At 37.0% G+C, this 27,501-nt stretch overlaps 1 protein-coding gene across 8 annotated transcripts in view; it reads right to left on the reverse strand.

Annotated features, from left to right (window-relative positions):
- The window catches only part of MKLN1 (muskelin 1), a 215,527-nt gene that overhangs the window by 158,908 nt on the left and 29,118 nt on the right, over positions 1-27,501 (reverse strand). The window contains exon 1 of one of the 8 annotated variants that reach the window (XM_032642154.1): positions 20,131-20,190. The exons of 5 other annotated variants lie outside the window; for them this stretch is intronic. In XM_032642154.1, coding sequence (XP_032498045.1) covers positions 20,131-20,132 — 2 coding nt within the window. In that variant the 5' untranslated portion in view covers positions 20,133-20,190. Of the gene's footprint in view, positions 1-20,105; positions 20,191-27,501 lie in introns of those variants that run through there. 2 more of the 8 variants (XM_032642159.1, XM_032642161.1) reach the window with 2 other exon arrangements.

Here is a 27,501-nt window from a genome sequence, read left to right on the forward strand (position 1 = left end):
CTAGCTAATGTAATTAAACTAAAAAAGGAAATAAAAGGTATACAGATTGAAAAGAAAGAAAACTGGCATTGTTCACAGATGACATGATTGTCTATATAGAAAATCCCGAAGAATCAACAAAAAACCTCGTGAAACTAATATGCAATTATAGCAAGGTTGAAGGACAGAAGGTTAATATACAAAAGTCAACTGATTCCCTATATCCCAGCAATAAGCAATTGGAATTTAAAAGTAAAAACACAGGACTTCCCTGGTGGCGCAGTGGTTAAGAATCCACCTGCCAATGCACCAGACACCGGTTCGAGCCCTGGCTCGGGAAGATCCCACATGCTGCGGAGCAACTAAGCCCGTGTTCCACAACTACTGAGCCTGCGTGCTGCAACTACTGAAACCGGCGAGCCTAGAGCCCATGCTCCACAACAAGAGAAGCCACCACAGTGAGAAGCCCGCGTGCTGCAACGAAGACCCAACGCAGCCAAAAATAAATTAATTAATTTTTTTAAAAAAGTAAAAACACAATACCATTTATATTAGCACTAAAAATAATAAAATATTTAAGAATAAGCCTAACAAAATATGTATAAGATTTACATAAGGAAAACTATAACTACTAATGAAAGAAATCAAAGAAAATCTAAATAAATAATGGAGAGATAGTCCATGTTCATGGATATAGGGCTCAATATTGTTAAGACACTAGTTTTTCCAAGTTGATCTATACATACAATCCAATCCCAAACAAATCCCAGCAAGCTATTTTGTGGATATCAACAAACTGATTCTAAAGTTTATATGGAAAGACAAAAGCTCCAGAATAGCCAACACAATACTAAAGAAGCACAAAGTTGAGGAATGACATTACCTGCCTTCAGGACTTACTTAGAGCTAAAGTAACCAAGACAGTGTGGTAATGGTGAAAGAACATAGATCAATGGCAAAGAATACAGAGTTCAGAAATAAACCCAAACAAATAATCAACTATCTTTGACAAAAGAGCAAAGGCAGGGACTTCCCTGGTGGCGCAGTGGTTAAGAATCTGCCTGCCAATGCAGGGGACACGGGTTCGAGCCCTGGTCCGGGAAGATCCCACATGCCTCGGGGCACCTGGGCCCGTGCGCCACAACTACTGAGTCTGCTCTAGAGCCTGCGAGCCACAACTACTGAAGCCCATGTGCCTAGAGCCCGTGCTCTGCAACAAGAGAAGCCACCGCAATAAGAAGCCTGCACACTTCAATGAAGAGTAGCCCCTGCTCGCCGCAACTAGGGGAAGCCCGTGCACAGCAACGAAGACCCAATGCAGCCATAAATAAAATAAATTAAAAAAAAAAAAAAAAAAAAGAGCAAAGGCAATTCAATGGAGAAAAGAGAATCCTTTCAACAAAAAGTGCTGTAACAAATGGGCATCCACATAGTAAAAAAAAAAAAAAAAAAAATGAAGACCATACACCATTCACAAAAATTAACTCAAAATAAATCTTAGGGCTTCCCTGGTGGCGCAGTGGCTGAGAGTCCGCCTGCCGATGCAGGGGACACGGGTTCGTGCCCCGGTCTGGGAGGATCCCACGTGCCGCGGAGCAGCTGGGCCCGTGAGCCATGGCCACTGAGCCTGCGTGTCCGGAGCCTGTGCTCCGCAACGGGAGAGGCCACAACAGTGAGAGGCCCGCGTACCGCAAAAAAAAATAAATAAATAAATAAATAAATAAATAAATCTTAGAGCTAAATGTAAAACACAAAACTATAAAACTCCTAGAAGATAATACAGGAGACAGTTAGGTGACTTGGGTTTGACAATGACCTTAAATACCAAAAGCACAATCCATGAAAGAAAAAAATTGGTAAGTCGGACTTTATTAAAATTAAAAACTTCTGCTCTGCAAAAGACACTGTTAAGAGAAATAAACAACAGACCACAGATGGGGAGAAAATATCTGCAAAACCCGCATATGGTAAAGGTCTGTACCCAAAGCCTACAAAGAACTCTTAAAACTCAGCAATAAGAAAGCAAACAACCGAATTTAAAAACAAACAAAAGATGTGAGGTGAGCAGACATCTGTATATAGATGGAAAATAAACATATGAAAAGATGCTCAACATCACATACCATTAGAGAATTACAAATTAAAACATTAATGAGGGACCCTGGCAGTCCAGTGATTAAGACTGCAATCCCAATGCAGGGGGCACAAGTGCGATCCCTGGTCAGGGAACTACAACCCGCATGCTGCAACTAAAAGAGCCCTCAAGATCTGCATGCCGCATGGCGCGTCCCCCCCAAAAAAACCCAAAAAAACAGTAATGAGATTATCACTACATACCTATCGGAATGCTAAAATCAAAGAAAACCTGACAGTACTCGCTCATATGTGGAATCTAGAAAAATGATACAGATGAACTTATTTGCAAAGCTGAAACAGACACAAAGACGCAGAGAACGGACGTACGTATGGATACCAGGGAGGGAAGGGGGGGTGTGGGATGAATTGGGAGATTGGGATTGACACATATACACTATGTATAAAACAGATAACTAATGAGAACCTGCTGTATAGCACAGGGAACTCTACTCAATACTCTATGGTGACCTAACAGGAAGGAAATCCAAGAAAGAAGGGATAGGGCTTCCCTGGTGGCGCAGTGGTTGGGAGTCCGCCTGACGATGCAGGCGACGCGGGTTCGTGCTCTGGTTCGGGAGGATCCCACATGCCGCAGAGCGGCTGGGCCCGTGAGCCGTGGCCGCTGAGCCTGCGCGTCCGGAGCCTGTGCTCCGCAGCGGGAGAGGCCGCAGCGGTGAGAGGCCCGCGTACCGAAAAAAAAAAAAAAGAAAGAAGGGATATATGTATACATATAGCTGATTCACTTTGCTGTACAGCAGAAACTAACACAACATTGTAAAACAACTATACTCCAATAAAAATTTTTTTAAAAACCTGACCGTATCAAATAGAATTGAGGATTCAATTCCCACAGCTGGTGGGAATGCCAAATGGTAGAGTGATCGTATCTTACCATACGATCCAGCAATCAGACTCCTAGGTATTTACTCAAACGAGTTGAAAACATACATCCAAACCAAAACCTTCACATGAATGTTTATAGCAGCTTTTACTCATAACTGCCCAAAACTGAAAGCAGTCAGTATGGCCTTTAATAGGTGAAAGGATAAACTGTGGTATGTCCATAAAATGGAATATTATTCATAAATAAAAAGAAATGAGCCATCAAGCCATGAAAAGACATGAAGGAATCATAAATGAATGTTGCTAAACTAAAAAATGATACGAACATCTGGACATGAAGGAATCATAAATGAATGCTGCTAAATTAAAAAATTATATGAACATCTGGAAAAGACAAAACTAGAGGCAGTAAAAAGATCAGTCTGCAAAGGGCTAAGGGGGAAAAGGGAAGGAACGAACAGGTGAAACACAGGATTTTTTAGGGTGGTGAAACTATTCTGTATGGTTCTGTAAATGGCGGATATATAACATTATACATTTGTCAAAACCTATGGAACTCTACAACATTAAGAATAAACCTTAACGCATGCAAGTTAAAAAAAATTAGGAAGTTAGAGGCTTCCATGAAAGAATGCAAACTGCGACAAGAAAATCTAACTATATTACAAATGTATGAAACAACGCCACTTAAGGCAATGGGGAAAAGGTACTGACCTAAGTAACTCTGTGAATGAATGGAGTATGTAAGACTAAAGACAGAAGAAACTGTACATGAGTTCAGTTAATAAACTTGAGTCCTACAAGGTACAGATAAACAATTCTGATACTGCTATACATGTATACTAGAACTGAAAAATTAAGATGCTTTGCAAATGGTTAGAGCCAGGTTTATAACTACTGGAGTGGAAATTTACAGATCAGCAAAGGGAGTAGTCTATAATTATCCATGTAGTAATGGAATAGAGTAGGAGACATCAGTAGAAACTCATGTTTAATTTAATATAGATACAAATAGTTACATATAGAAATATTTTTAGATTGTGCATATACATAAATTTGTATTACTATACATGAATTTATTGCTTCACTTTGTCAGCTGAGAGTTACTAAAATAAACAACACCCCAGAAGCAAGGAGCTTACCTAATACCCAAATCTTAGTTTCTGATATCATTTTCCAATAAAAGGAACCAGAGCTGCGTGAAGAAATGGGGGTACGAAATATACAAGATGAGTCTGGAGCATCTTGTAGTACCAGAAAGTAAACAAGTGCTTAAAAAGAAATCAACTGATGGGGGTTATGTCAAAAGAGCACAAGAGGGCTTTCCTGGTGGCGCAGTGGTTGAGAGTCCGCCTGCCGATGCAGGGGACACGGGTTCGTGCCCCGGTCCGGGAAGATCCCACATGCCGCGGAGCGGCTAGGCCCATGAGCCATGGCCGCCGAGCCTGTGCTCCGCAACAGGAGAGGCCACAACAGTGAGAGGCCCGTGTACCGCAAAAAAAAAAAAAAAGGGGGGGGGGGGCACAAGAGCCAAATCTGGAACAATTTCAGCAACAAAATAAACTAGTATTAGATTATAACCCAAAGGACAAAATAAGTATACATGAAGTCCAAACTGATATAACTTACTGAATAAATTAATAAATGGCAGAGACTAAGCTCCCATGCAGCATTCTGAATAAATTACATAGGTATTCTACCCTAAAGGAGGAGAGCGTAATTCCCCACTCTATGTGTGGGCTCTACAGTGGGTTACACATAGTAATTTCCTTCCAAAGAGTACAGTATGGAAAGAAGAAAAAGAAATAACTTTTCAGTAGAGAAACTTGACAAACACTATCTCAACTTGACAAACACTATCTCGACTAGGTAATCAAAGTCAAAATCAATAGTGAAAACTCATGATAATAGTTATGTACATAAAGTGATGAAAATGGCACTTTATCTCTTTGATTTTTCTCCCAAAACACCCATCTTAATCAGGAGGGGAAAAAAGAAAAATCACACAAACTCCGAGAGAGGCACCCTGCAATACACCTGACCAGTCCTCCTCAAACTATAAAAGTCATCAAAAACAAAGTCTGAGAAATTGTCACAGCCAAGAGGAGCCTGGGAGACATGACAATTAAATACAATGCTGGATGAGATCCTGGAACAGAAAAAGCACATTAGGTAAAAACTAACAAAATCTGAAAAAACTATGGACTATAGTAATAATAATGTATCAAAGTTGGTTTATCAATTGTAATAATATAGTATGTAATCATAATATTAGTTATATAATTAATAATAGTAAAGACTGCTGGTGAGTATATGGGAACTCTCTGTACTATCTGCTTCATATTTATGTAAATCTAAAACTGCTCTAAAAACTAAAAGTCTATAACTTAGTAAAAAAGAGGCAAAGTGATTACAGCATACATATTAGAAAGGAAAATGAAAAATTACTTGTTTGCAGATAAAATTACATTATCTAGATAACACCAAAGAATCAATGGGAAAAAAATACTATAAATTTAGTTTGAAAGAAATATATCAAGTTAAAATACAGAGCCTTCAAACTTAAAAGCAAAAAGCAGTTAGAAGACATAATGGAAGAAAAGACCCCACTTACAACAGGAACAAAATAAAATACTAGGCATAAACTTAAAAATGAAGTGTGTAAAACCTATGAAGAAAAATTTTAAACGATCCTAAATGGCACATAAGTAAGCCTAAAATAAACTCAAAGGCATAGTATGTCCCTATACAGGAAGACTCATCATCATAAGGATGTCAATTCTCTCCACATTAATTTATAATTTAATTATACCCAAAAATAAGAACAAGTATTTCCCTGAAACTAGACAATAAAGGTGATTCATGCAGCTCGATATAAAAAAAAAAAAAACCCAAATAACCCAATCAAAAAATGGGCAGAAGATCTAAATAGACATTTCTCCAAAGAAGACAAACACATGGCCAAAAAGCACATGAAAAGATGCCCATCATCACTAAACAGTAGAGAAATACAAATCAAAACTACAATGAGGTTATCACCTCATACCAGTCAAAATGGCCATCATCAAAAAATCTACAAACAATAAATGCTGGAGAGGTTGTGGAGAAAAGGGAACTCTTCTACACTGTTGGTGGGAATGTAAATTGGTACAGCCACAACAGTATGGAGCTTCCTTAAAAAACTAAAAATAGAACTACCATATGACCCAGCAATCCCACTCTTGGGCATATACCCAGAGAAAACCATAATTCGAAAAGATACATGCACCCCAAAGTTCACTGCAACATTATTTACAGTAGCCAGGACATGAAAGCAACCTAAATGTCCATCAACAGCCGAATGGATAAAGAAGATGTGGTACACATATACAATGGAATTATGACTCAGCCATAAAAAAGAACAAAATAATGCCGTTTGCATCAACATGGATGGACCCAGACACTGTCATACTGAGTGAAGTAAGTCAGACACAGAAAAAAAATATCATATGATAAAACTTATATGTGGAATCTAAAAAAAAGGGTACAAATGAACTTATTTACAAAACAAAAGTAGAGTCACAGATGTAGAAAACAAACGGTTACTAGGGGATAAGTGGGGGGAGGGATAAACTGGGAGACTGGGATTGACATACACACACTACTATATATAAAATAGATAACGAACAAGTAATGGCCAAAAGAATCTTAAAAAAAAAAAAGAGTTGATATATGTATAACTGATTCACGTTGCTGTACACCTGAAACTAACACAACATTGTAAATCAACTATACTCTAATAAAAATTTTTTTAAAGGGTGATATAATTCACATAGTTAATAAAGTTTATATAAAAAATTAAGCCAGCCCCAAAACCCTGAAAAAGAACAAAAGAGCAACAAGGGAGGACTAGACCCTACAAGATGTTAAAGCAGATTATGAAGTCTTTATGATTAAAACAGTGGAGGATTTTATACATAAATAGACATTTGGGAACAAAAGAGAAATTATCAAAATAAAAGTTCATAAAAGTCAATAAATGAGCAAGGTAGCACCACAAGTCAGTGGGGAAAACATGAAATTCATAATAAGTGATGTTGAAATACCTGGACAGCCATTTGGAAACATGATTAAATTTATACCTCACTCTTGTATATCAGATTAAATTTCAAATGGATCAGAAAATTAAATATAAAGTACAAAAACATAAGTACTAGAAGAAAACACATGTAAATCCATTACAACTTGACACTGAGAACACATCCCCTATATATCAATTCAAAATCCAGAAAAAAAAGAAAAAAAAAGTAAAACCTAACAATTGAACTAAATAGAAATACAACTTTCAGAAAAGAAAAAATGAAACTGTCCATATTTGCAGATGGCATAATTTGTCACATGGAAAACCCCAAGGAATTTACCAAAAACAAACAACAAACAGAAAAAACTTCCCAGAACTTGAGTTCAGCAATGTCACAGGATACAAGATCAATAACAGTCAATTCCATTTCTACATCCTAACAATAAATAAGTGGAACCCAAAATTAAAACCACAAAACCATTTACAATGGTTTCAAAGGAAATAAATATAAATATAGCAAAACATGTAAGGAGGCTCTCTGCCCTAAAAGTTACAAAATGCCAATGAAAGAAATTAAAGACAACCTAAATAAATGGAAAGATATATCATATTCATGGACTGAAAGACTCAACATAGTAAAGATGACATAGAAAAAAATAATAGAACTGTAAAATTATGGAAGTTACAATCCATCCCATAAATCAAATTTGAACTGGAAATAGCAGTATGAACTCAAGATATTTTTCTTAAAAAAATATTTATTTCCTAGCTATGTCCCCTAAAAGGGTCTAAAAGAAATGACAATCCAGTAAATACAAGCATTCCTAGTTTCCAGTTGTGAACTGTAAACATCATTCCCTCATCAGGGCATGATAAACAAAGGATACCTTGCCATACCAAAAAGCAAGAAAACAAAGATTAATGAGGTCATGTCAAAGGAACACAGGAGTGGCAAGGCTGAAGGGGCTCCCATTTGCCAAAGACGGAACAATGTGGCACCAAAAAGAATGACTACTGAAATTTTTAAAAATACAATGAATACATAAAAAGTCTAAGGTTCATAAATGCTTTTCTCTTTAAAAAAGAAAAAGTCAGACACCTGGAGGTATATATCAACACATTACTTTGAAAATTGGTCATTAAAAGGAATAAAGCATTTATCTTGCTTTTCCAATAAAACTATTTCAGAGCAACCAAAAAGCTCTAATGAATGAAGGAGAATTCTATACAAAAAAAATTCCAGCTAATAAATGTGAAAGGAATGGCAGGCTCAAGAAAAATCCAATATTGGTAACTTTAACGAACTAGCTTATTCTAACAATGGTTATCTTTGGAGATTAAAACCATTAATGAAAGGTGGATGGGAAACTCTACCATAAAGGGATCAAGCTGTCACCCCCAGACTTTGCGTCTCTTGAAGTGATACAAAAACAAAGTACGTGGCACCACCTAGGGAAGAGTCTTTAAAAAAATGACCCAAAATCTAAAGAAGTCTTTCCGTATTAACTCCCAATCAATACAAAGTATGACAGAGGAATTAGTCAAATGCTACCACAAAGAAGCAACTGGACATACCCAGAATGTGGGAGTCTCTTCAGAACAAACGACCTGGTTTCTTCAACAAATCAATGGATGAAAGAAAATGGTTGGAGAATAGTAAGAATAGTTAAGACTATTCTTGATGAAAATAATTTTAAAGGGCTACAATGAGTGTTTGGATCCTGATTCAGATAAACTATAAGAAGGCATTTTTTTAACAGAGAAAACTGAAAATGGACTAGGTATTAGGTATTACTAAAGAACTATTGCTAAAGAACTATTGCTAAATGTGTTAGGTAAAATAAAGGCATTGTGGTTCTAAGAAAAATTGTCTCTAGCAGGGAAATTCAAAGATGGCCCCAAATGACCCCTACCTCCTGGTATTCCATGCCCTTGTGTAATCCCTAGTAACTTGCTTCTAACCAACAGAATATACAGCAAAAGTAATGGGATATCATTTCTGGGACTAGGCTACAGAAAACTGTGACTTTCATCTGTTAGCATACTCTTCCTACTCTCTCCCTTGCTGGCTTTGATGAAGCAAAACACCACTTTGTGGAGGCCCACATGGCAATGAAAAGAGGCAGCCTCTGGCCAACTGTTTTCAAGAAAATGAATTCTGCCAATAATCACATAAACTTGGAAACAGATTCTTCCCCACTCAAGATAAGAGATGAAACCCCAACCCTGGTCAACACTTTGACTTAGGAGCCATATAAGAAACCTGAAGCAGAGGGTTCATCTAAGCTATTACTGAAATCTTGACCCTATAAACTATGAAATAATAAATGTATTGTTTGAAGCTGCTAAGTTTGTGGTACTTTGTTAGGGAGCAATCAATAACTAACATAATGTCCTCTTTTTAATGCATACCAAAATATTTAAGAATTAAATGACATAACATATTTATCATAAAATACACCAGAAGAAAGAAAAAGAGGTGGTGGAAAGAGACTGAAGAAAAAAAAAAAAAAGGCAAGCAAAATGTTGGTAATTGTTGAAGGTGGGAACATTAGAATTCACTTTTCTCTACTGCTGGGTATGCTGGGGAAATGTTCACTGAAAGGTTTTTTGAGGGCTTCCCTGGTGGCGCAGTGGTTGAGAGTCCGCCTGCCGATGCAGGGGACATGGGTTCGTGCCCCAGTCCGGGAAGATCCCACATGCCGCGGAGCAGCTAGGCCCATGAGCCATGGCCGCTGAGCCTGCATGTCTGGAGCCTGTGCTCCGCAAAGGGAGAGGCCACAACAGTGAGAGGCCTGCGTACCACAAAAAAAAAAAAAAAAAAGGTTTTTTGAAAGAATGAATGAGGTAGCCGTGACAGCAAATATACCCAACTCTTTGGAGTTTAGCTGTGTAGAGAAGCAGATAGATGGGAGACGTGGGGTTAACACAAAGTTTTTAAAAGATTGGTGAAAGTTGGTCTGATGGACACTGAATTATGGGCAGGGGTAGGAACTGAGTGGTTGATAATATAGGAAAGAAGAGTTAACTGAATGAACAAAATGAGAACAGGATCTAAAGTATAAGAGAAAAAACTAATCTAAAATGATCTCTCCCATTTTAACAGATAAAAAGATGGAGAAAATGAAAACAGATCAATTTTATAGCACTAAGTATAACCTGGACATATAATAATAATTTCACTTTCATTGACAACAAATTTACCTTAAGTCTAAATGAGATCTAAAATTGTCTCACATTGTTAATATGCTCCAGTCATGTAGAGAATATGACTGAATTTATAAAGATGTGGATTTTAAACTCAGTTCTAATGCTTACTTCATAAATGACCTTGATTAAGCTATTATACTCTTATTGGCCTTAGTGTGCATTTATAAATTAATACCTACACTACACTTTGAAGAGTCATTGTTGAGAATTATAGGATGTCAATGATCTAGTAAATGGTAGGCCATCTGCTTACCATCACTCAGAAAAACTCTACTCTGCTTATTATTACCAAGCACTTGAAAATGTCTGAGACTATAGTAGTTACCTCTAAGGACTCAAAGCACATAGGGAACATATACCTACATACACGCTCTACACAAAGAACTGCGGCAACCATGGGGGAAAAGAGAACGGGAACGCAATAAACAAACATTCCTATATGGAAGAATGGTAAACTAGGAAACTCTCACTGGCCAAAAATCAACTTGGAAAGCTAGCAAATGTGGTTTGGTGTCTGCACCCACCCCCCCAAAACAAAAAAATTTGCTGAGACATTCATATAAAAATAGTTCTCATTTGCTGAATATCTGAGAAGGCTGACTCATCAATCGTTTCTGAAATTAAACATTAGCACCTTCAGAATACATTTCAAAACTAAGAACGGCCCCTTTCTACATAAAGCAAAGACTATTAAAGTTGGACATGATCTGGGAAAGGTTTACTGCTGCTTAATATGCACACTCTTCAAATCTCAGACAAAATAACAATATACCCACAAAGGAATCAGAAAGATGTAAGATATCAAACTGTTTGCAAGCACCTTCAAAGGTTTCATTTATATGTAAATAAGTTTATGGAAATAATCACTATCATCTTCTGATAAATGAAGTCCTCAAAGTATCTTTGCTGGGCAACAATTTAGTTTAATTTGAGTCACTTCATGTGTCATTCATTTTTTAAAACTATTCTGTAATACTCCATGCTATCCTGTGCAAAAAAGACCTTAAGCATCTGATCCTCTTGGCTTGTATGAAAATAAATAAAAGGCTAGAGAAACTAATGACTGATCCAAAAATAGCAATTAATTGATGACAGAACTGGGATTAGAGCCCCAATCTCCTGTCCTTGTTCACTGTTCTCTCTATACTACACTATTTCAATTTTCTTCATGTTTTCCTTTGTACCAGATCTAACTTCCCCCCCCAGCTTAATGCAGTGATTTAAACTGTACTAATGGTCAGAGGTCAAACCAATATTAACTAATCCAAAACTTAATTTTGTGAGAATTCTCCCCTTATCCTCATAACAGGTTAACTTTGACCAAGGCCTAAGTCCTATGGCAAAGCATTTTTCAAACTCTGTTCCTCAGAGAGAATCCACAGGATCTGAACTTTATAAAAATATTTTATACTAATCTTAAAACTATTAAAAAATTCAAAAATATTATAGGCCAAATATTACTACAATGGATACCACCCTCCAAAAAAACTTGCCTACCTTGTTTTTGTGCCAACTTTAGAGTAAAATTTCTCCTGACATCTCTGTATCTCTAGAACTTTTTCAAAGTCCGTCACTGATTAATACTGCTGTAACTGTATGCCAGTCTTTTAAAAATTCAGTTCTACGTATGTCTGTTCATGTAAAATTCACAAATAAATTAACAACTATAACATAATTAATAATTGAACAAGGTTCAGAACTGACTGGTTTTTATGCTTTCCTCAAGGATTAGTAAGACATCATATGGCAAGTCTCATTACAGACCACTGTAGCACAGAATTTGAATTAGAATGCTGTTCTGACTTTATAAAATTATTATATGGAATGTGAGCAGTTTGCTGGTATTAACTTTGAAAACAAGTTTATTACAAGTGATACTCAACTTTCCTCATTTAATTTTCAGATGACCCACACTTTTGTATCTTATATGCTTAGAGCTCTTTCCTTTATCAAATTCAGAATGCTCATCAGTTGATCCAACCAATAGTTCAAGCTATTGTGCCAGCCGATATAACGCATGCCGACATGCCCCGTATGCCAGCCAGCATTTGTTTCCAAAGCACTGCCATCTTTATAGTTCAGTGTCCATTTTTACAATCTTTCAAATATTTTATTGCGTTTCTCCTATTATTGTATAAGAATGGAAAATGAAAATACAAAAGCCTACTAGTAACATTAATTCAACTGAAACAATAATGGGCATCATAAGGTAATCGAAATGAAGAAAACTTCAGACACTAAGTAGACGCAGCTCGCTTAAAAATAAAGGAAATGCTGAGAACAACAGTTAAAAGATCGTATCAAAAGCTGAAGTATAGGTGTGCCAATTATGGATTTACTCACTCTCACTTCTAAACTCATCCTTTTTGCCTTTTCTTGGAAATGGATATGGGCTCTTTAAGTATTTTTCCTTGGCCAGCTGGCACAATGTTAAGTTTTGTCAGTAGAGGGGGGGCAGGAGAGTCATCTCAGGACACAGTGGGTGTCTTTGCTTCCTCCCTCATGAACTGAGGGGTGTTTTTGTTTCCTAGTTCAGGTATCCTTGCCCAAAAGACTCCCTCAGCACATGTAGCTTTCTCCAGCTCTCAGTTTCTACAGTACAGATGCTTCTCTAGCATCCTACTCCTAGAGTATACACGGCTCCCCCAAAGCCCAGCTGATGTATGCATGCAAGCAGCTTCTCTAGCACCAAGTTCCTACATCAGAATGTATATTACTTGTGGGTACTTTTTTTAGTCTCTTCACATTTAGTAGGCCTTTTCAAACTAATGAATGACTTGAACCCTTCTTGAGCTCAGAAATTTTTTCCTTTCTTTTTTTTAATTTCTTCTCTATTTCTTCTGGTATCTTTCTAGACTTATTAGGTAGAGGTGCTGGGCTGCTGTATCACGTTGTACTTTGCACAAGATCCCACTGAGGAGAAAAAGCTGAAATCCAGCCTGAGTCCCACTAACCAAGTCCTGCATCCTGATTAAAAACCATCACTTTCTCACTAAGCCATGTGTTGTGAAAATGAGCAAGTGGACCTTCTGGATCAAGGCTAACCTCCACGTCTCAAATTTTAACTATTTTCCTTATCTTTTTCCTTTTGTTCTAGATTTCAGATCACTTGCTATGTGTATGTATGTAATTACTGAAAAAAAACAGATGTGTATGTACATAACTATAGAAAAATTACCATTTTTGTGGGAGCTTCATCGTAAGTCTAGTATCTTGGGCCTAGGCCCAAAAGAATAGATTGTTTTATGACCTGGGGGCCTCAGGATTTTTTAAAGCTCCCCAACTAATCTGAATGTGCAAACAAGATTGGGATCTACTGCTGTCAGTTAATGGTACTCAAGTTTTTTGCTCAAATATTCCCTAAAATAATTTTGAAAATCTATGCATATTCTTACCATTTTTAAGTTGGCAAGCAAAATTTTTCATAGCTTATAATGATTATAAAACTTGTATTTTCCGGTGTACTCTAAATATTGTCATTTTAAATAAAGCTATTACGTTTGTTCTTTCAACAGTACCAACAGAATAAAAACATCATCTATTTTTTAAAAGTACAGCTTCTTCCCATACAGTCAAAAATTTATATTATTCTTGCTTTTCCTTAAACTTTCCCTACAGAATTTTAACTAATGTAGTAATTCTTTTATGCTGCAGGGTCTTTTATATTTCACTCTATATGACCTCTCTGGAAAAAAAGTATAAATTAAAATTAAACTTTTTTGGCTTTGATCAAGAAAGTTAAGAAATTTCTTTTGGATGCTATTAGAAGTACACTATTGACCAAAACAATATAAACATATTATGCACTTCGACATATAATGATTAAATATGGAGCAAAATGGTATTAATAGTGATTCTCAAAGATATGGGCAGGATTTTTTCTGTTTTTTACAATTATTTCATGTATATACAGATGAATATCACTGTTAGAATAAAAATGAGATTCAGCATCAAGTCTATATCTGTTTTTATAGATGTATGCATTGAAAACCTTGCTTATACAAATACATGGGAACAGAAGGAATTTCTGCTAGTACTATTTATTTTTTGACTACCTTCTGAATTATATGTCAAAAAATCACATAGGGCTTCCCTGGTGGCGCAGTGGTTGACAGTCCGCCTGCCGATGCAGGGGACACGGGTTTGTGCCCCGGTCCGGGAAGATCCCACATGCCGCGGGGCGGCTGGGCCCGTGAGCCATGGCCGCTGAGCCTGCGCGTTGGAGCCTGTGCTCCGCAACGGGAGCGACCACAACAGTGAGAGGCCCGCGTACCGCAAAAAAAAAAAAAAAAAAAAAAAAAAAATCACATAATGAGCTATCATTAAAAATTACTTTTTATGATCTACCAACAGACAAGTTGATTACATCTTCCTTCTGTTTTCTTTAAAAAGAAAGAATTGAGGACATCCCTGGTGGTCCAGTGGTTAAGACTCCGTGCTTAAGACTCCGTGCTTCCAATGCAAGAGGCACAGGCTCAATCCGTGGTTGGGGAACTGGGATCCCACATGCCGTGTGGTGTGGCCAAAAAAATAAATAAAAAAGAACTTGAGAGCCACCTATTTTACAAGAGGATTTTTGTTTTTCCAGTCATTCACTTTCTCAATTTCAATATCAACTTTTATAACAGTCCTTTGGCACTCTGAAGATTTTTACACTCCACGGAATAGATGAGAGGCATGCCTCTTTTGCAATCATGAAATAGGATATGGGACAGCTAGAAGTCTTCAAAGTGCAGGCAAATCACCTGGAGTTCTTGTTAAAAATGCAGATTATGACTCAGTAGGTCTGGGGTGGGTCTGAGATTCTGCATTTCTAACAAGCAACTAGTAAAGGCAATCCTGCTGGTGAGTGGGCCACACTTTTGAGTAGCAAGGGCCTAAACCACCTGCAAGTTCTCAGGCTGATCAATTTTTAAGAGAGAATACACAATAACAATAGATCAGGAAATCGAATCCTTCAAAACTATTTTTACCTATGTATCCCTTGGAAAGTGTACATGAACTCCCAGGGATAAGCATGCCCCAATTTGAAGACTGCTGCTCAAAATTAAATACTAAAAATGGAAATTATTGGCTCTTAAGAATGTTTAAAAAGGGCTTCCCTGGTGGCGCAGTGGTTGAGAGTCCGCCTGCCGATGCAGGGGACATGGGTTCGTGCCCCGGTCCGGGAAGATCCCACATGCCGCGGAGCGGCTGGGCCCGTGAGCCATGGCCGCTGAGCCTGCGCGTCTGGAGTCTGTGCTCCGCAACGGGAGAGGCCACAACAGTGAGAGGCCCGCGTACCGCAAAAAAAAAAAAAAAAAAATTTTTTTTTTAGTTTAATTGAAGTATAGTTGATTTACAATGTTGTGTTTAATTTCTGCTGTAAAGTAACTCAGCTATACATATATATATTCTTTTTCATATTCTCTTCCATTATGGTTTATCACAGGATACTGAATATAGTTCCCTGTGCTATACAGTAGGACCTTGTTGTTTATCAAGAGTGTTTAAATTTTAAACCACTGACTTTAGTCACATCACTTTTCCACTTAAAATTATTTGATGGCTCCTCACTTTCAAAAAATAAAATTCAAACTCACTAACATGGGGTTAAGATCCTTTAATTTGTGTTTATAAACGAACAAGCAAATCACATACACTCACACACTACCTCTACTTTTTTTGTTGTTGTTTAAATGTATTAATTTGTTAAAATAAAATAAAATTTAAAACTTTGGGCAATGTCCAGAGAAAAGGCATTAAAAAATAGAAATCAACACAATTACTACATCCCAAAGATAATCACTGTTAAGACTTTAGTAAATTTCTTTGTAGTTTTTTCTATATGCATAAGCATACAAAAGGGGGTGGGTGTGTGTGTTTAAAGGTAAATCAGAGCAACCCATTTAATAAGGCATTGTGGGTTTTTTTTGATCTGTGGGTCTTTTATATGCTATTATATCTGGAAGATTTTCTCTACATAATTAAAAAATATTCTAAAACTTACTTTTTTTTTTTTTTTTGTGGTACACGGGCCTCTCACTGTTGTGGCCTCTCCCGTTGCGGAGCACAGGCTCCGGACGCGCAGGCTCAGCGGCCATGGCTCACGGGCCCAGCCGCTCCGCGGCATGTGGGATCTTCCCGGACCGGGACACGAACCCGTGTCCCCTGCATCGGCAGGCGGACTCTCAACCACTGCGCCACCAGTGAAGCCCTAAAACTTACTTTTTGTTTGCTTGTTTGTTTGTTTGTTTTTTGCGGTACGCGGGCCTCTCACTGTTGTGGCCTCTCCCGTTGCGGAGCACAGGCTCCGGACGCGCAGGCTCAGCAGCCATGGCTCACAGGCCCAGCCGCTCTGCGGCATGTGGGATCTTCCCAGACCGGGGCACGAACCCGTGTCCCCTGCATCGGCAGGCGGACTCTCAACCACTGTGCCACCAGGGAAGCCCAAACTTACTTTTTAATAGCAGCCTAACAGCCCATCATAATTCAAGGACATCTCAAAAACATTGTTCTATTAAATCTAGTAAATCTAATGGCAATAGTAACATTTCTATCAATAGTATTAGATACTTGCTAGAGGATTAATTTGCAATTCATGCATTACATTTTGGATAAATATAAACATAATCACTGCCCTAAACGCCCTGGAAAAGCAGGTTAGAATACCGTAAAAAATTCATAATATCTTACTAAATTTCCTCAAAAGAATAAAATAAAATTCAAAGAGTTCTGTTTTCATTACACTTAAATTTCTGCAATAGGGAGCGGCAAGTCTCCTAAATGTACACTGATAAGTTAATGTTTATTTCTCCTAATATGCAAAATCATAAAAGTATAAATAATAGAGGGGAGGAGTTCACTGTCAAATAATGGGTAGGATAAATGTTAGCTGTTCAGAGGGGAATAGAATATAGCAAGTGACTTTGGAACACCATCAGCCAAGCCACCTTCAATAAACAGTATCTTTTGTAACTGTATATATGAAACAAACCTGAATAAAAAGAAAAAGATTTACTTAAAGCACTACAAACTGGTGATTCTGGAGAGAAATATGGGCAGGGACACCAGTCCACATATATAATATATAAGGAAGAAGTGCCTGACCAATGATCCAGCCTGTATCAACTGCCCTGTATACTGTCTGGGAAAAGTCTACCTCCAAGCATCTTCCTGGTTCTGATATGCTACACTAACTCAACAAATGCCAAATGTTAACCCAATTTCCCAAATAGGAGTTGTTGAATATGCACAAGGGTAAAGATAAATTCCTGAGTTCAAGAAACACGAAGAATGGTAAAATAAATTAGATCTGTACACAAAGGAAATCATAGCTCATTTACCTCTTCCAAGAAGTCTCTCCTCAAGCCCATGCCAACAGTAGAAGCTCCATTCTCTGAATCTCACCTCTAATTTCTGTAGCATTTACTGCTGTTATCACTCACCTGAACTTAGCTTTTCCTACCTTCTATTGTACTATTATAGGTACAGATAGTTCATCACCAGAAATTCTCTCTCATAACTTCAAATAGGCTTGGCTATTATTCAGGAGTTAGAGGCACCCAATCATTTGTTTATGGCACAGATAGCCAAAAATGTGAAAAGCCATAATTGTGACTCAAATACCACAATGTAGCAATAAAAATAAAAAACAAAGTTTTCTTTAACCTGTCACCCATAGTAGCATTTTAGGTTGTAGAAAATGGAGATGATAGATGTCAAGACTTAAACTTTCAGACCTAGATATGTGAATTTTCTAATCATCTAAAATTCTAAATTGTAGAAGAAACTATTCTGTCATACTTGAAGCTATTTTCAGCTCTTTTAAAATCTATGCCTCAGTTTGTTTAAGGAAAGAATTCATAAACAAGTTTCATAAATATCTTCCAGTCAATATTTCACATGTTAACTATATAAATTTTAGAAAAAAAAATACCAACTTTCAACTAACATCCCCACCATGAACTACTTACCAAAGTATGTGTGAATGTATGTATGTCTCCATGTAAGTATGTACACTGATAGGCAGGTAAATAACTTAAAAGATGAAGACATGGAGCCAGTCCATATACATGCATTCTGAACAAAAATAAAAGAAGATAAAAGACTAGCTCAACTGTCACAGAAAGTTCTCAAAGTAAAAGACTTGAAGTCAAGTGATTTGCTATCTAATTCCAGGTGGTCACTTTGCTTACAGGGCTTCAATTCATATGCACTAATCAGTTTGACACTACCTCAATAACGGGGGGGGGGGGGGGGGGGGGGGGGGGGGGGGGGGGGGGGGGGGGGGGGGAGGAAATCAACCAAGAACAGCCTGACAGTTCCTTAAACAGTTAAACAAAGAATTACTGTATGACCCAGAAATTCCACTCCTAGGCATTTACCCAAAAGATATGAAAACATATAACCACACGAAAAACTTGTACACAAATGTTTACAGCAGCCAAAAAAGGGGATACAACCTAGATGCCCATCTACTAATGAATGGATAAAAATGTGGTATACCCATATTATAGAATATTACCTGCCATAAAAAGGATGTAGTATTGCTAAATGCTACAACATAAATGAACCTTAAGAACACTATGCTAAATGAAAGGAGCCAATCACAAAGATTACATATTCTATGACTTCATTTATATGAAATGTCCAGAATCTATAGAGACAGAAAGTAAATCAGTGGTTGCTCAGGGATAAGAAAGTAAGCAGATCATAACAAAGGGTATAGTTTCTTTTTGAGATTATCAAAATGTTCTAAAATTGACTGCAGTGATGGTTGCACATATCCATGAACATACTAAAAACCACTGAACTACACTTTTTAAGTAGCTGAATGCATGGGATGCAAATTAACAAACCAAAAACATTACTATGTTAAAAAGTCAACTAACTTTTTATATTACTTTTCCTATTTTCTATTAAATACTTATATTTAAGGAATTGGAGGAAATGATCCTTATTCTAAAATTAATCAAAATATTGGCAATATACTCTAAAACTATTAAAAGCTATTAGCCAAATCAGATTCTGTAATAAACTAAGCTTTAAAGTTCTCGAGGTCTCATTAGAAAAACTGCCCATAATAATATAAATAACCTTAATAATAAAAACTTTTTAAAATAGCAAGATAGATAAGAAGCTTTCTCTTCCAAGTTCTTCCAAATGCAATATCCCCACCCCAAGATAACCAATTTCACTTAAAATATTCTCTGAAATTGCTAAAAACTATGAAAACCATGAAAGTTTATGGCACGGATTTAAAACTTATTATTAAAACTAAATATTTTAATATTTTTAACATGGCCAGTATATGACTCCATCTAACTCAAGAACAAAACTCTATTAAAAGAAGAAAAGTAGTCTAAATGCTTAATTAACTCATGTATGCATTTAATAAACACTATGCTGGACTACAATGATGAGGGGGGAAATTTTCATAGTCCTTATGGAGCTTGTGGTCTAGCTGGGGGGGACAGCTATTAAGCAAACAATTATACAAATAAATTCATAATTATAAACTATATAAAGTGATATATGAGAAGGGTATACATTTGTATGAAAGCATTTAACTGTAGGGGTGGGGAAGGGGTGCCAGACTTCTTTGGTGGGACAGGGGTAAGTCAGACTTTGCTGTGAGTGACATTCTAGCTGATAGTTGAAGAATAAGTAGGAATTAGGTTTTAGGGCTCTTCTGATCAAACTACTTAGATCAAAAGGGAAGAAAGGGGACAATGAGAGGAAGGGGAAAGGGGACATACTCAAGGATGCTTAAAATAACTTAACATTTATATTTATACAAAACAACATGCCTTAACAAGTACATAGGTGATAACTATAATAAATACCAGTCATATTGAAGAAATATAAGGATATTTTAAAAGTATTAAATACTAACAGTATTTACAAACCAAAAAATTTACATTACACCCAAGTATCTTCCTTCTGAACAATGCCTTCACATAAATATTCCCATGCAAGTTCTAAAAAAAAAAAAAAAAGGTAAATAATATAAAAATCACATTATTGGAGGGGAAAATAACTATATACTATGACAAAGATAAAACTCTCAATTTCTGGACCTCATAAACAAGTCTCAAAAGAGAATTATGAATCATCAATAAAACCAAAAATAAATCTCATTTTAGTCAGTTAGTATTTAAAACAATTGCTAACAAATAATGTTATTCATAGTCCCTAATTTTTCCCATCAGATATTAGGAATAAGCAGTTAAGGTGTCAAACGGCAAAATGAAGGAAAACACTGCACAAAAAAATCTGGGGCCCAAGTGTTAGGATAGTACATTAACATAACCATGAGGAATTCATAAGCCTAGAAAATATAAGTCTATTTCATAAGAACTAAACACAGAAAGATTTCTGCGTTTTCTGCGATTTGACAGAATAGCCTGCAGCAGACCAACACATTACCTCTTACTAGAAAAGCTGTTTAAAATAGAAAAAAAAAAGTTCTTAAGGTATCAGAGACTTTCTGAGGCAGTAAGGATTTGAGATGCCAAAGAACTTGTTAAAGGGAGCCCCACATTCTGGGCAGCTTTCCCTCTCAGGACGTTCCACCTATTTCTTTAATGGCACAGGAAAGGAGCTGAGAGGCCAGGAAAAAAAAGCTACTAAAGGTCAGAAAAGTCAGCAGAGCTTTTGGCAATTTCAAGGGGGTAGGGGGACAAAACTTGGTATCTGGGTCTTGCCATGACATCCAAGACCTGAGGGGTTAAGATCCTATAGAAAAGGTAGGTACAGAAGAACAAACCTGACACTGCATACTGATTTTCCTCTTAAAGCATCTGTCGATTCTTAAACTGCAAAAAGCAAGAGGCTAAAAAGCCAGCAGTAAGCAACTGAAAGCAAGGAGCTCCTCCTTTTAGGAGTCTCATGCTGCTGGAAAGGCAAAATAGGAGAGGCCCTTAGAAACACCTAGTCTCTCAGTTGGGTTCCCTGGAGGGCTACCAAAGTTGTGCAAACTAGATGTTCACAAAACCCAAAACTCGGCCTCAAGTCAGCTCAGTTCCTGACTGGTGAGGTTATCTGCCTCTATTTTATCTGCCTGCCAGAAGATGGGTGAATCCTCTCTAGAGAAATGCTACAACATTAGGCAACTAACTGTAATTTGTAACTGTATCTAAAATTCTAAATATAATGTGTGGTATTCAGAAGAAGTTACTCCCCAAAATAATGGTAATAGTGATAATAATAATAATTATGATTACCAGACATACCAAGATAAAATGTGTGATAAAAGACAAGAGAAATAGACCTACAAGAGATCCAGATATTGCAGTTTTCAGACACAGATTTTTTATTAGCAGCTTGATTGATGTCACAATGTGGAGATTTTCACTAGAGAATTAGAATCTATTTTTAAAAAGAGAGAGAGAAAATCAAATGAAAAGTCTAGCACTAAAAAATAGTTGAACCCAAGAATAAAAAAGATGGGATTAAAAGCTGACTGGACATACCAGAATAGAGAATCAGTGAACTGGAACACAGGCAAGTAAAGCCTATCCAGAATGAAATAAGGAGAGAAAAAAAATGATAAAAAAAAGACAGAAAAAAGCATAAAGGACATATGGGACAGGACAAAAAGTAGAGTATGGATTTAATTGAAGTCAGAGAGGAAAGAAGAAAAAGAAGGGTGTAGAAAGAATATTTGAAGACTATCAGAATTTTTTCAGAACTGATGGGAGTCATGCTATAAATTTGAGAGGTGCCAGAAATCCCAAACAGAGTAAATACAAAGAAAACCATTCTTAGGTGCTAATAGCTACATCTCTAAAATTAAAATCTAGAAAATCTCTCATATTTCCAAAGACGACTTCTGAATGACTGACATATAGCAAAGTCAGATCACCACAAACAGCTGAAATGCATCTTATCAATGGCAGAACATCACACAGTCCCTGTATCAGTCTCAAAAAAAAGTTGATGCAAATAATAGAGCTATCTGCCTATCCGCCAAAAAAAAAAAGAAGAAAAATTAAACATAATACTAAACCTCCCAACATATGATCAAGATAAAAAGTATTTCTACACAGAAGGAAAGTGATGATACTAAGAGAAGAATCATAACTTGGTAAAGTTCACAAAGATCCAATCCTAGGAGCCAGCTCCACAGATTCAATCTCCAGTCCTAGACCCACCTCAAGCTCTTCCTCTATCCCGGGTATCTTTATTTTCCTAAAGTTCTAATATCGTCAGACTGAAAATACCAGTCTTAGAACTTTCACTGGCCAGTAAGGTTCCCAAGCCAGGCCAGTACTAACCTTAGTTTAGGGAAAGGGAAAAAAGGGAAGAAAGAAACAGAATGACAGTCTCCAGTCTCCAGGGCGTTGAATACCTCCAACTAGTGAAACTAGTGACTCACAACTTCTGGGTTTCAGATGTCTTTGGGATTGTAAAAATCCTCAAATTCATATGCATAGTAATCACTGTCTATACACCAAATAAATAATAAATCTCACAAATGTGTTCTATTTTTCAAATGTATGTGATTAATAAAATAAAAACCCATTTAAAAGCTAAAATGGGGGGGGAGGAAAAGAAATGATAAGGAACAATGTCACTTTTTAATTATGTAAGCACTCTCCGACATCCCTAAGGACCTATCTGACCAAAACCACATTCTTAATCCCGAATTACTAGGATAATACCAAAGTAAACCCAGGGTACATAGAAACAGAGTTCCCTACACAGACAGTAGGAAAATAAATTGATACTTTTAATCCAACAATTCAGCATCTCAGAACTCATCATAAATGAGTTCAAGATTTGTTTCTGTAAGGCAGAATGTCTCAATACTAATGAGACATTAGTATACTTGTCAAATTGTATCACTTTTACTCCATGTTGTTCTAATGGCCGAAGAACAGCAAAAACAAAACAAACCCAGAAAGACTAAATGTCCCAAAATAGGGGGCCGATTAAATAAAATGCCATAAAATCATTATATGGATTATAATGTATCCAGAACAAATGATAATATAGAAAAATATTTAATACCATGAGGAAATATTTATCATATATTAAGAAGGAAAAAGAATACAGAACAGCAAACAGGACAATATCAAATTGGAAAATAGATATAGACACAACAGAATATCTGGAATGATATATATCACAGGCTGATTAGTTATCTTTTGGTGGTGGGATTAAGGGTAATTTAAATTTGCTTCTGTGGGTCTATATTTTGCAAATATTCCTCAAGTAACTTAGGATGGGGTGTTTTTGGCAATTAGAAAAAATATATATTCACTTTTAAATGTGGAATTTTAAAATAGTTGAAATAGGTTCACCTCCTAACCTACTTGTCAAATTATATCACTTTTACTCTGAACCATGAACCACATATTCACAAAGGTACAGTTTTAATTAATGTCTGATTTTAAGTAATAAAGTAGACTAACAGGAAAAAGGTAAACACTTAAAAATGCATCCAATTTTACTATCTAAACTAATGAAGTCTTTCACTAACATGTAAACAAAAGAAGGATCATTCTACAACAATAAAATTACCTAATGTGTAAATATACTTTCAAAGGTCCTCCCAATTTTTATATTAATACATTAAAACCTTAAATGTCGAGATAAAATATATCTAAATATCTTTCCCTCTCTCCATTCTCACCTTATAGCACTTTTTATCTGTATTCCCAATTAGGAACATATTACAGCCATGTAAAATACTGAAGCAGCAGTATTCTTCTTTGATAACAGAAGTCAGGAGGTCCAAGATCAGAGACCTATCTCCTACCCTTTCAACTCTTAGACCTGGACAATTTAACTTACCTCTCTGAACCTCAGTTTCCCTAGCTGTAAAAATGAATGATAATATTTATCACAGAGTTTTTATAAATATGAAATCAAAAGAACACAATCTAAGTCCTAAGCATGGTGCCTGACAAACAGAAGGTACTCAAGCAGTGGTTGTTACTAGAGGCACACGCAAGAGTTTTTAAGTCCAAGAACTTGCCAAGCCTCCTGAAAACTAAATGACCTTGGGTAAGTTACTTAACCTATATGGACCTCAGTTTCCTCGTATACAAAACAGATACAATACCTATCTTGCAGGTTTGTTGTAAGGATTAGGTAGAACTATATACAAAAATCATCTTGCACACAGTAGTTGCTCCATAAACTGTAGTTAGTATCACTATTAGCTAGAGCAATAAACATTTGAGTATAGAGATTAGCAGTTTAAAAAATATTTTTACATATAAGTGTGCATGTAATTCTAAGAATTAATCATCATTTAAATAGACACATTTCTCTTAATTCCCAAATTAATTGTAAACTTCAGAAAAAAGTAAAATACAAGCAAACTTTTTTAGCCACACTGAAAAATAAAAGGCCACTTCATTAGTTTCAAAATAAAAATGTGTTATCTATAACTTGATCTGCTTTAACATTTTTAAAGTCCAAATAAATCTAAAAGGGTTAGAAGGGAAAATGTTCTTTTCTGACTTTGAGAGAAGGAAAACGTTTTTTAAGTCTGCAGGAGAGAAAAATAGAGATCCGAATTTTTCTTTTTTTCATTACTTCATGTCTTTCACAACTAAAATGTAAGTGCCTTTAACACAAGAACTCTTTCAAATCTCTGAATTCTTGTCTCTACCTTTGTGCAGAAGCAGATCAGCTCTACAGTTAAGACCACAGAATCTGGAGTCAGACTACTTGGGTTCAAATCCTGATTCCATCCAGCAGGGTGACCTGAGGCAAGTTTTAACATCTCCCTGTCTCTTCAGCTGGAAAATGAAGATCCCTCATATAATTGTTTTGAGAATTAAATGAGATAATACACTTAAGTGTTCATAAGAGAGCCTAGCAAATGGAAGGCACATTATAAATGTCTCCCATTGTTGTTACTGCTTTATTATTATCCCCTCAAAATGCCTTGATCAGTGACTTGTAATCAATAAATATTTGCTATTCTGTAGACAATTTCAACAAAAGGCTTTACTTAAAATTACGCCTGTTTATGAAGTACTTTAAGGACTTCCCTGGTGGCGCAGTGGTTAAGAATCCGCCTGCCAATGCTGGGGACACTGGTTCGATCCCTGGTCCTGGAAGATCCCACATGCTGTGGAGCAACTAGGCCCTTGTGCCACAACTACTGAAGCCCGCGCGCCTAAAGCCCGTGCTCCACAGCAAGAGAAGCCACTGCAACGAGAAGCCCGCGCACCGCAAAGAAGCATAGCCCCCGCTCGGCTCAACTAGAGAAAGCCCGCGCGCAGCAACAAAGACCCAATGCAGCCAAAAATAAATTAAAAAAAAAAAAAAAAAGTACTTTAACATGACTGTCACTGCCAGTAAAGATACAGCAATTGCTGTTAGGATTTTAGGGCAAAAGTAAGTAAAGTCAATCCCTTTCTCACACTTCCTATTATACAAAGTTATAACATCCTCACTTGCTAATAGAAGTTCAGTGCCATCCTTACTTGCAATTAGAAGTCCAGGCATGGCACACACCAATCCAGCAGACACAAAACTCTCAAACTCAAGCTCCATAATACTCAACTATACTCCTTCAAAGAAAAAGTTCAGATTACTCCTCTATTATAATAGTTTAGTGCTTTAAAATAAAAACTATACTGGATAAGTCAACAGAATATTATAAAGACTAAAAACACTGTATATGAAAGTGTTTGAGAGTTAAATATGCACTAAATACTAGTTTACAAATATATTTGAGAAAACCGTAACAACAGATTTCTCCTATTTCAAATGGCTGCCTTCTAACTCCAAAACTAGAATGCTGGGGGCTTCCCTGGTGGCGCAGTGGTTGAGAGTCCGCCTGCCGATGCAGGGGACGCGGGTTCGTGCCCCGGTCCGGGAGGATCCCACGTGCCGCGGAGCGGCTGGACCCGTGAGCCATGGCCGCTGGGCCTGTGCGTCCGGAGCCTGTGCTCCGCAGCGGGAGAGGCCACAGCAGTGAGAGGCCTGCGTACCGAGAAAAAAAAAAAAAAAAAAAAAAAAAAAACTAGAATGCTGCCCACTTCAAATCTAGCGCCAGGATAACGAGACATAAGTCAAAGTAAAGCTGCCTCTTTATTCCTGTCCTGCCCCTATGTTCATCAGAACCTTTTTTTTTTTTTTAGATTCCATATATATGTTAGCATATGGTATTTGTTTTTCTCTTTCTGACTTACTCCACTCTGTATGACAGACTCTAGGTCCATCCACCTCACTACAAATAACTCAATTTCGTTTCTTTTTATGGCCAAGTGATATTCCACTGTATATATGTGCCACCTCTTCTTTATCTATTCATCTGTCAATGGAGGACACTGGGAGGGGGAAGGGTAAGCTGGGACGAAGTGAGAGAGTAGCACTGACACGTATACACTACCAAATGTAAAATAGATAGCTAGTGGGAAGCAGCCACATAGCACAGGGAGATCAGTTCGGTGCTTTGTGACCACCTAGAGGGGTGGGATAGGGAGGGTGGGAGGGAGACGCAAGAGGGAGGAGATATGGGGATACATGTATACATATAGCTGATTCAGTTTGTTATACAGCAGAAACTAACACAACATTGTAAAGCAATTATATTCCGATAAAGATGTTAAAAAAAAAGTAAAGTTGCCATCCCACTAAATCATTTCCTGCTTGAAATGTACTCTTTCTTTTTTATTCATAACTCAGATGGGACTTGTGATATCCAAGTCTCACCCCTACGACAGAAATTTAAGGAGTGAAACCCTGGAAGTAGTCTAACTTAAGACCAGGAAAGTATCTCCAGAGTTATTAGATCAAACAATGCCCTTCCAGTTCCCAACTATCTGTGATCCTAACCTGGGTATAGGAAAATTCTGATTACCTTCAGACTCAATTTGTTAAGCCCTGAAAATCAGAAGTCAAGTACCTAGGGCCACATTTCAACTCCAGCTGAGGGCTAGAATGTTTACCTGGTTCACTCTCACATTAAAAGCTGGATGCCAGCATCAATCACGAACACAGCCATACAGCAGCCATCAACAGGCCACACAGGCCAGATTAGGTCACAGGTCACCTGGCACCCCTCACTGAACCACATCCTACTGAAGGCCTGATTGCCAACCCTTGACCTGGAGAATAGGACAATGGGCCGGCAGTCAAGAGAGTTAGATTCTCCTAGTCACAGCTCCAATTTTAGATTTGACTGATTTGACCAGAGAAATCAGATTGGAGAAAATGTGAAGACTTTTTGAAATATAGGTGGAAGACGTGTGAGTATGCGTCACATATCTAGTCACTTTGTTCAGTAACAAAAATATATTATTTGTAACTTGTTTTGTTCA

This window comes from Phocoena sinus, chromosome 9 (assembly GCF_008692025.1).
Source record: "Phocoena sinus isolate mPhoSin1 chromosome 9, mPhoSin1.pri, whole genome shotgun sequence".
In the NCBI taxonomy this organism is placed as follows: Eukaryota; Metazoa; Chordata; class Mammalia; order Artiodactyla; family Phocoenidae; genus Phocoena; species Phocoena sinus.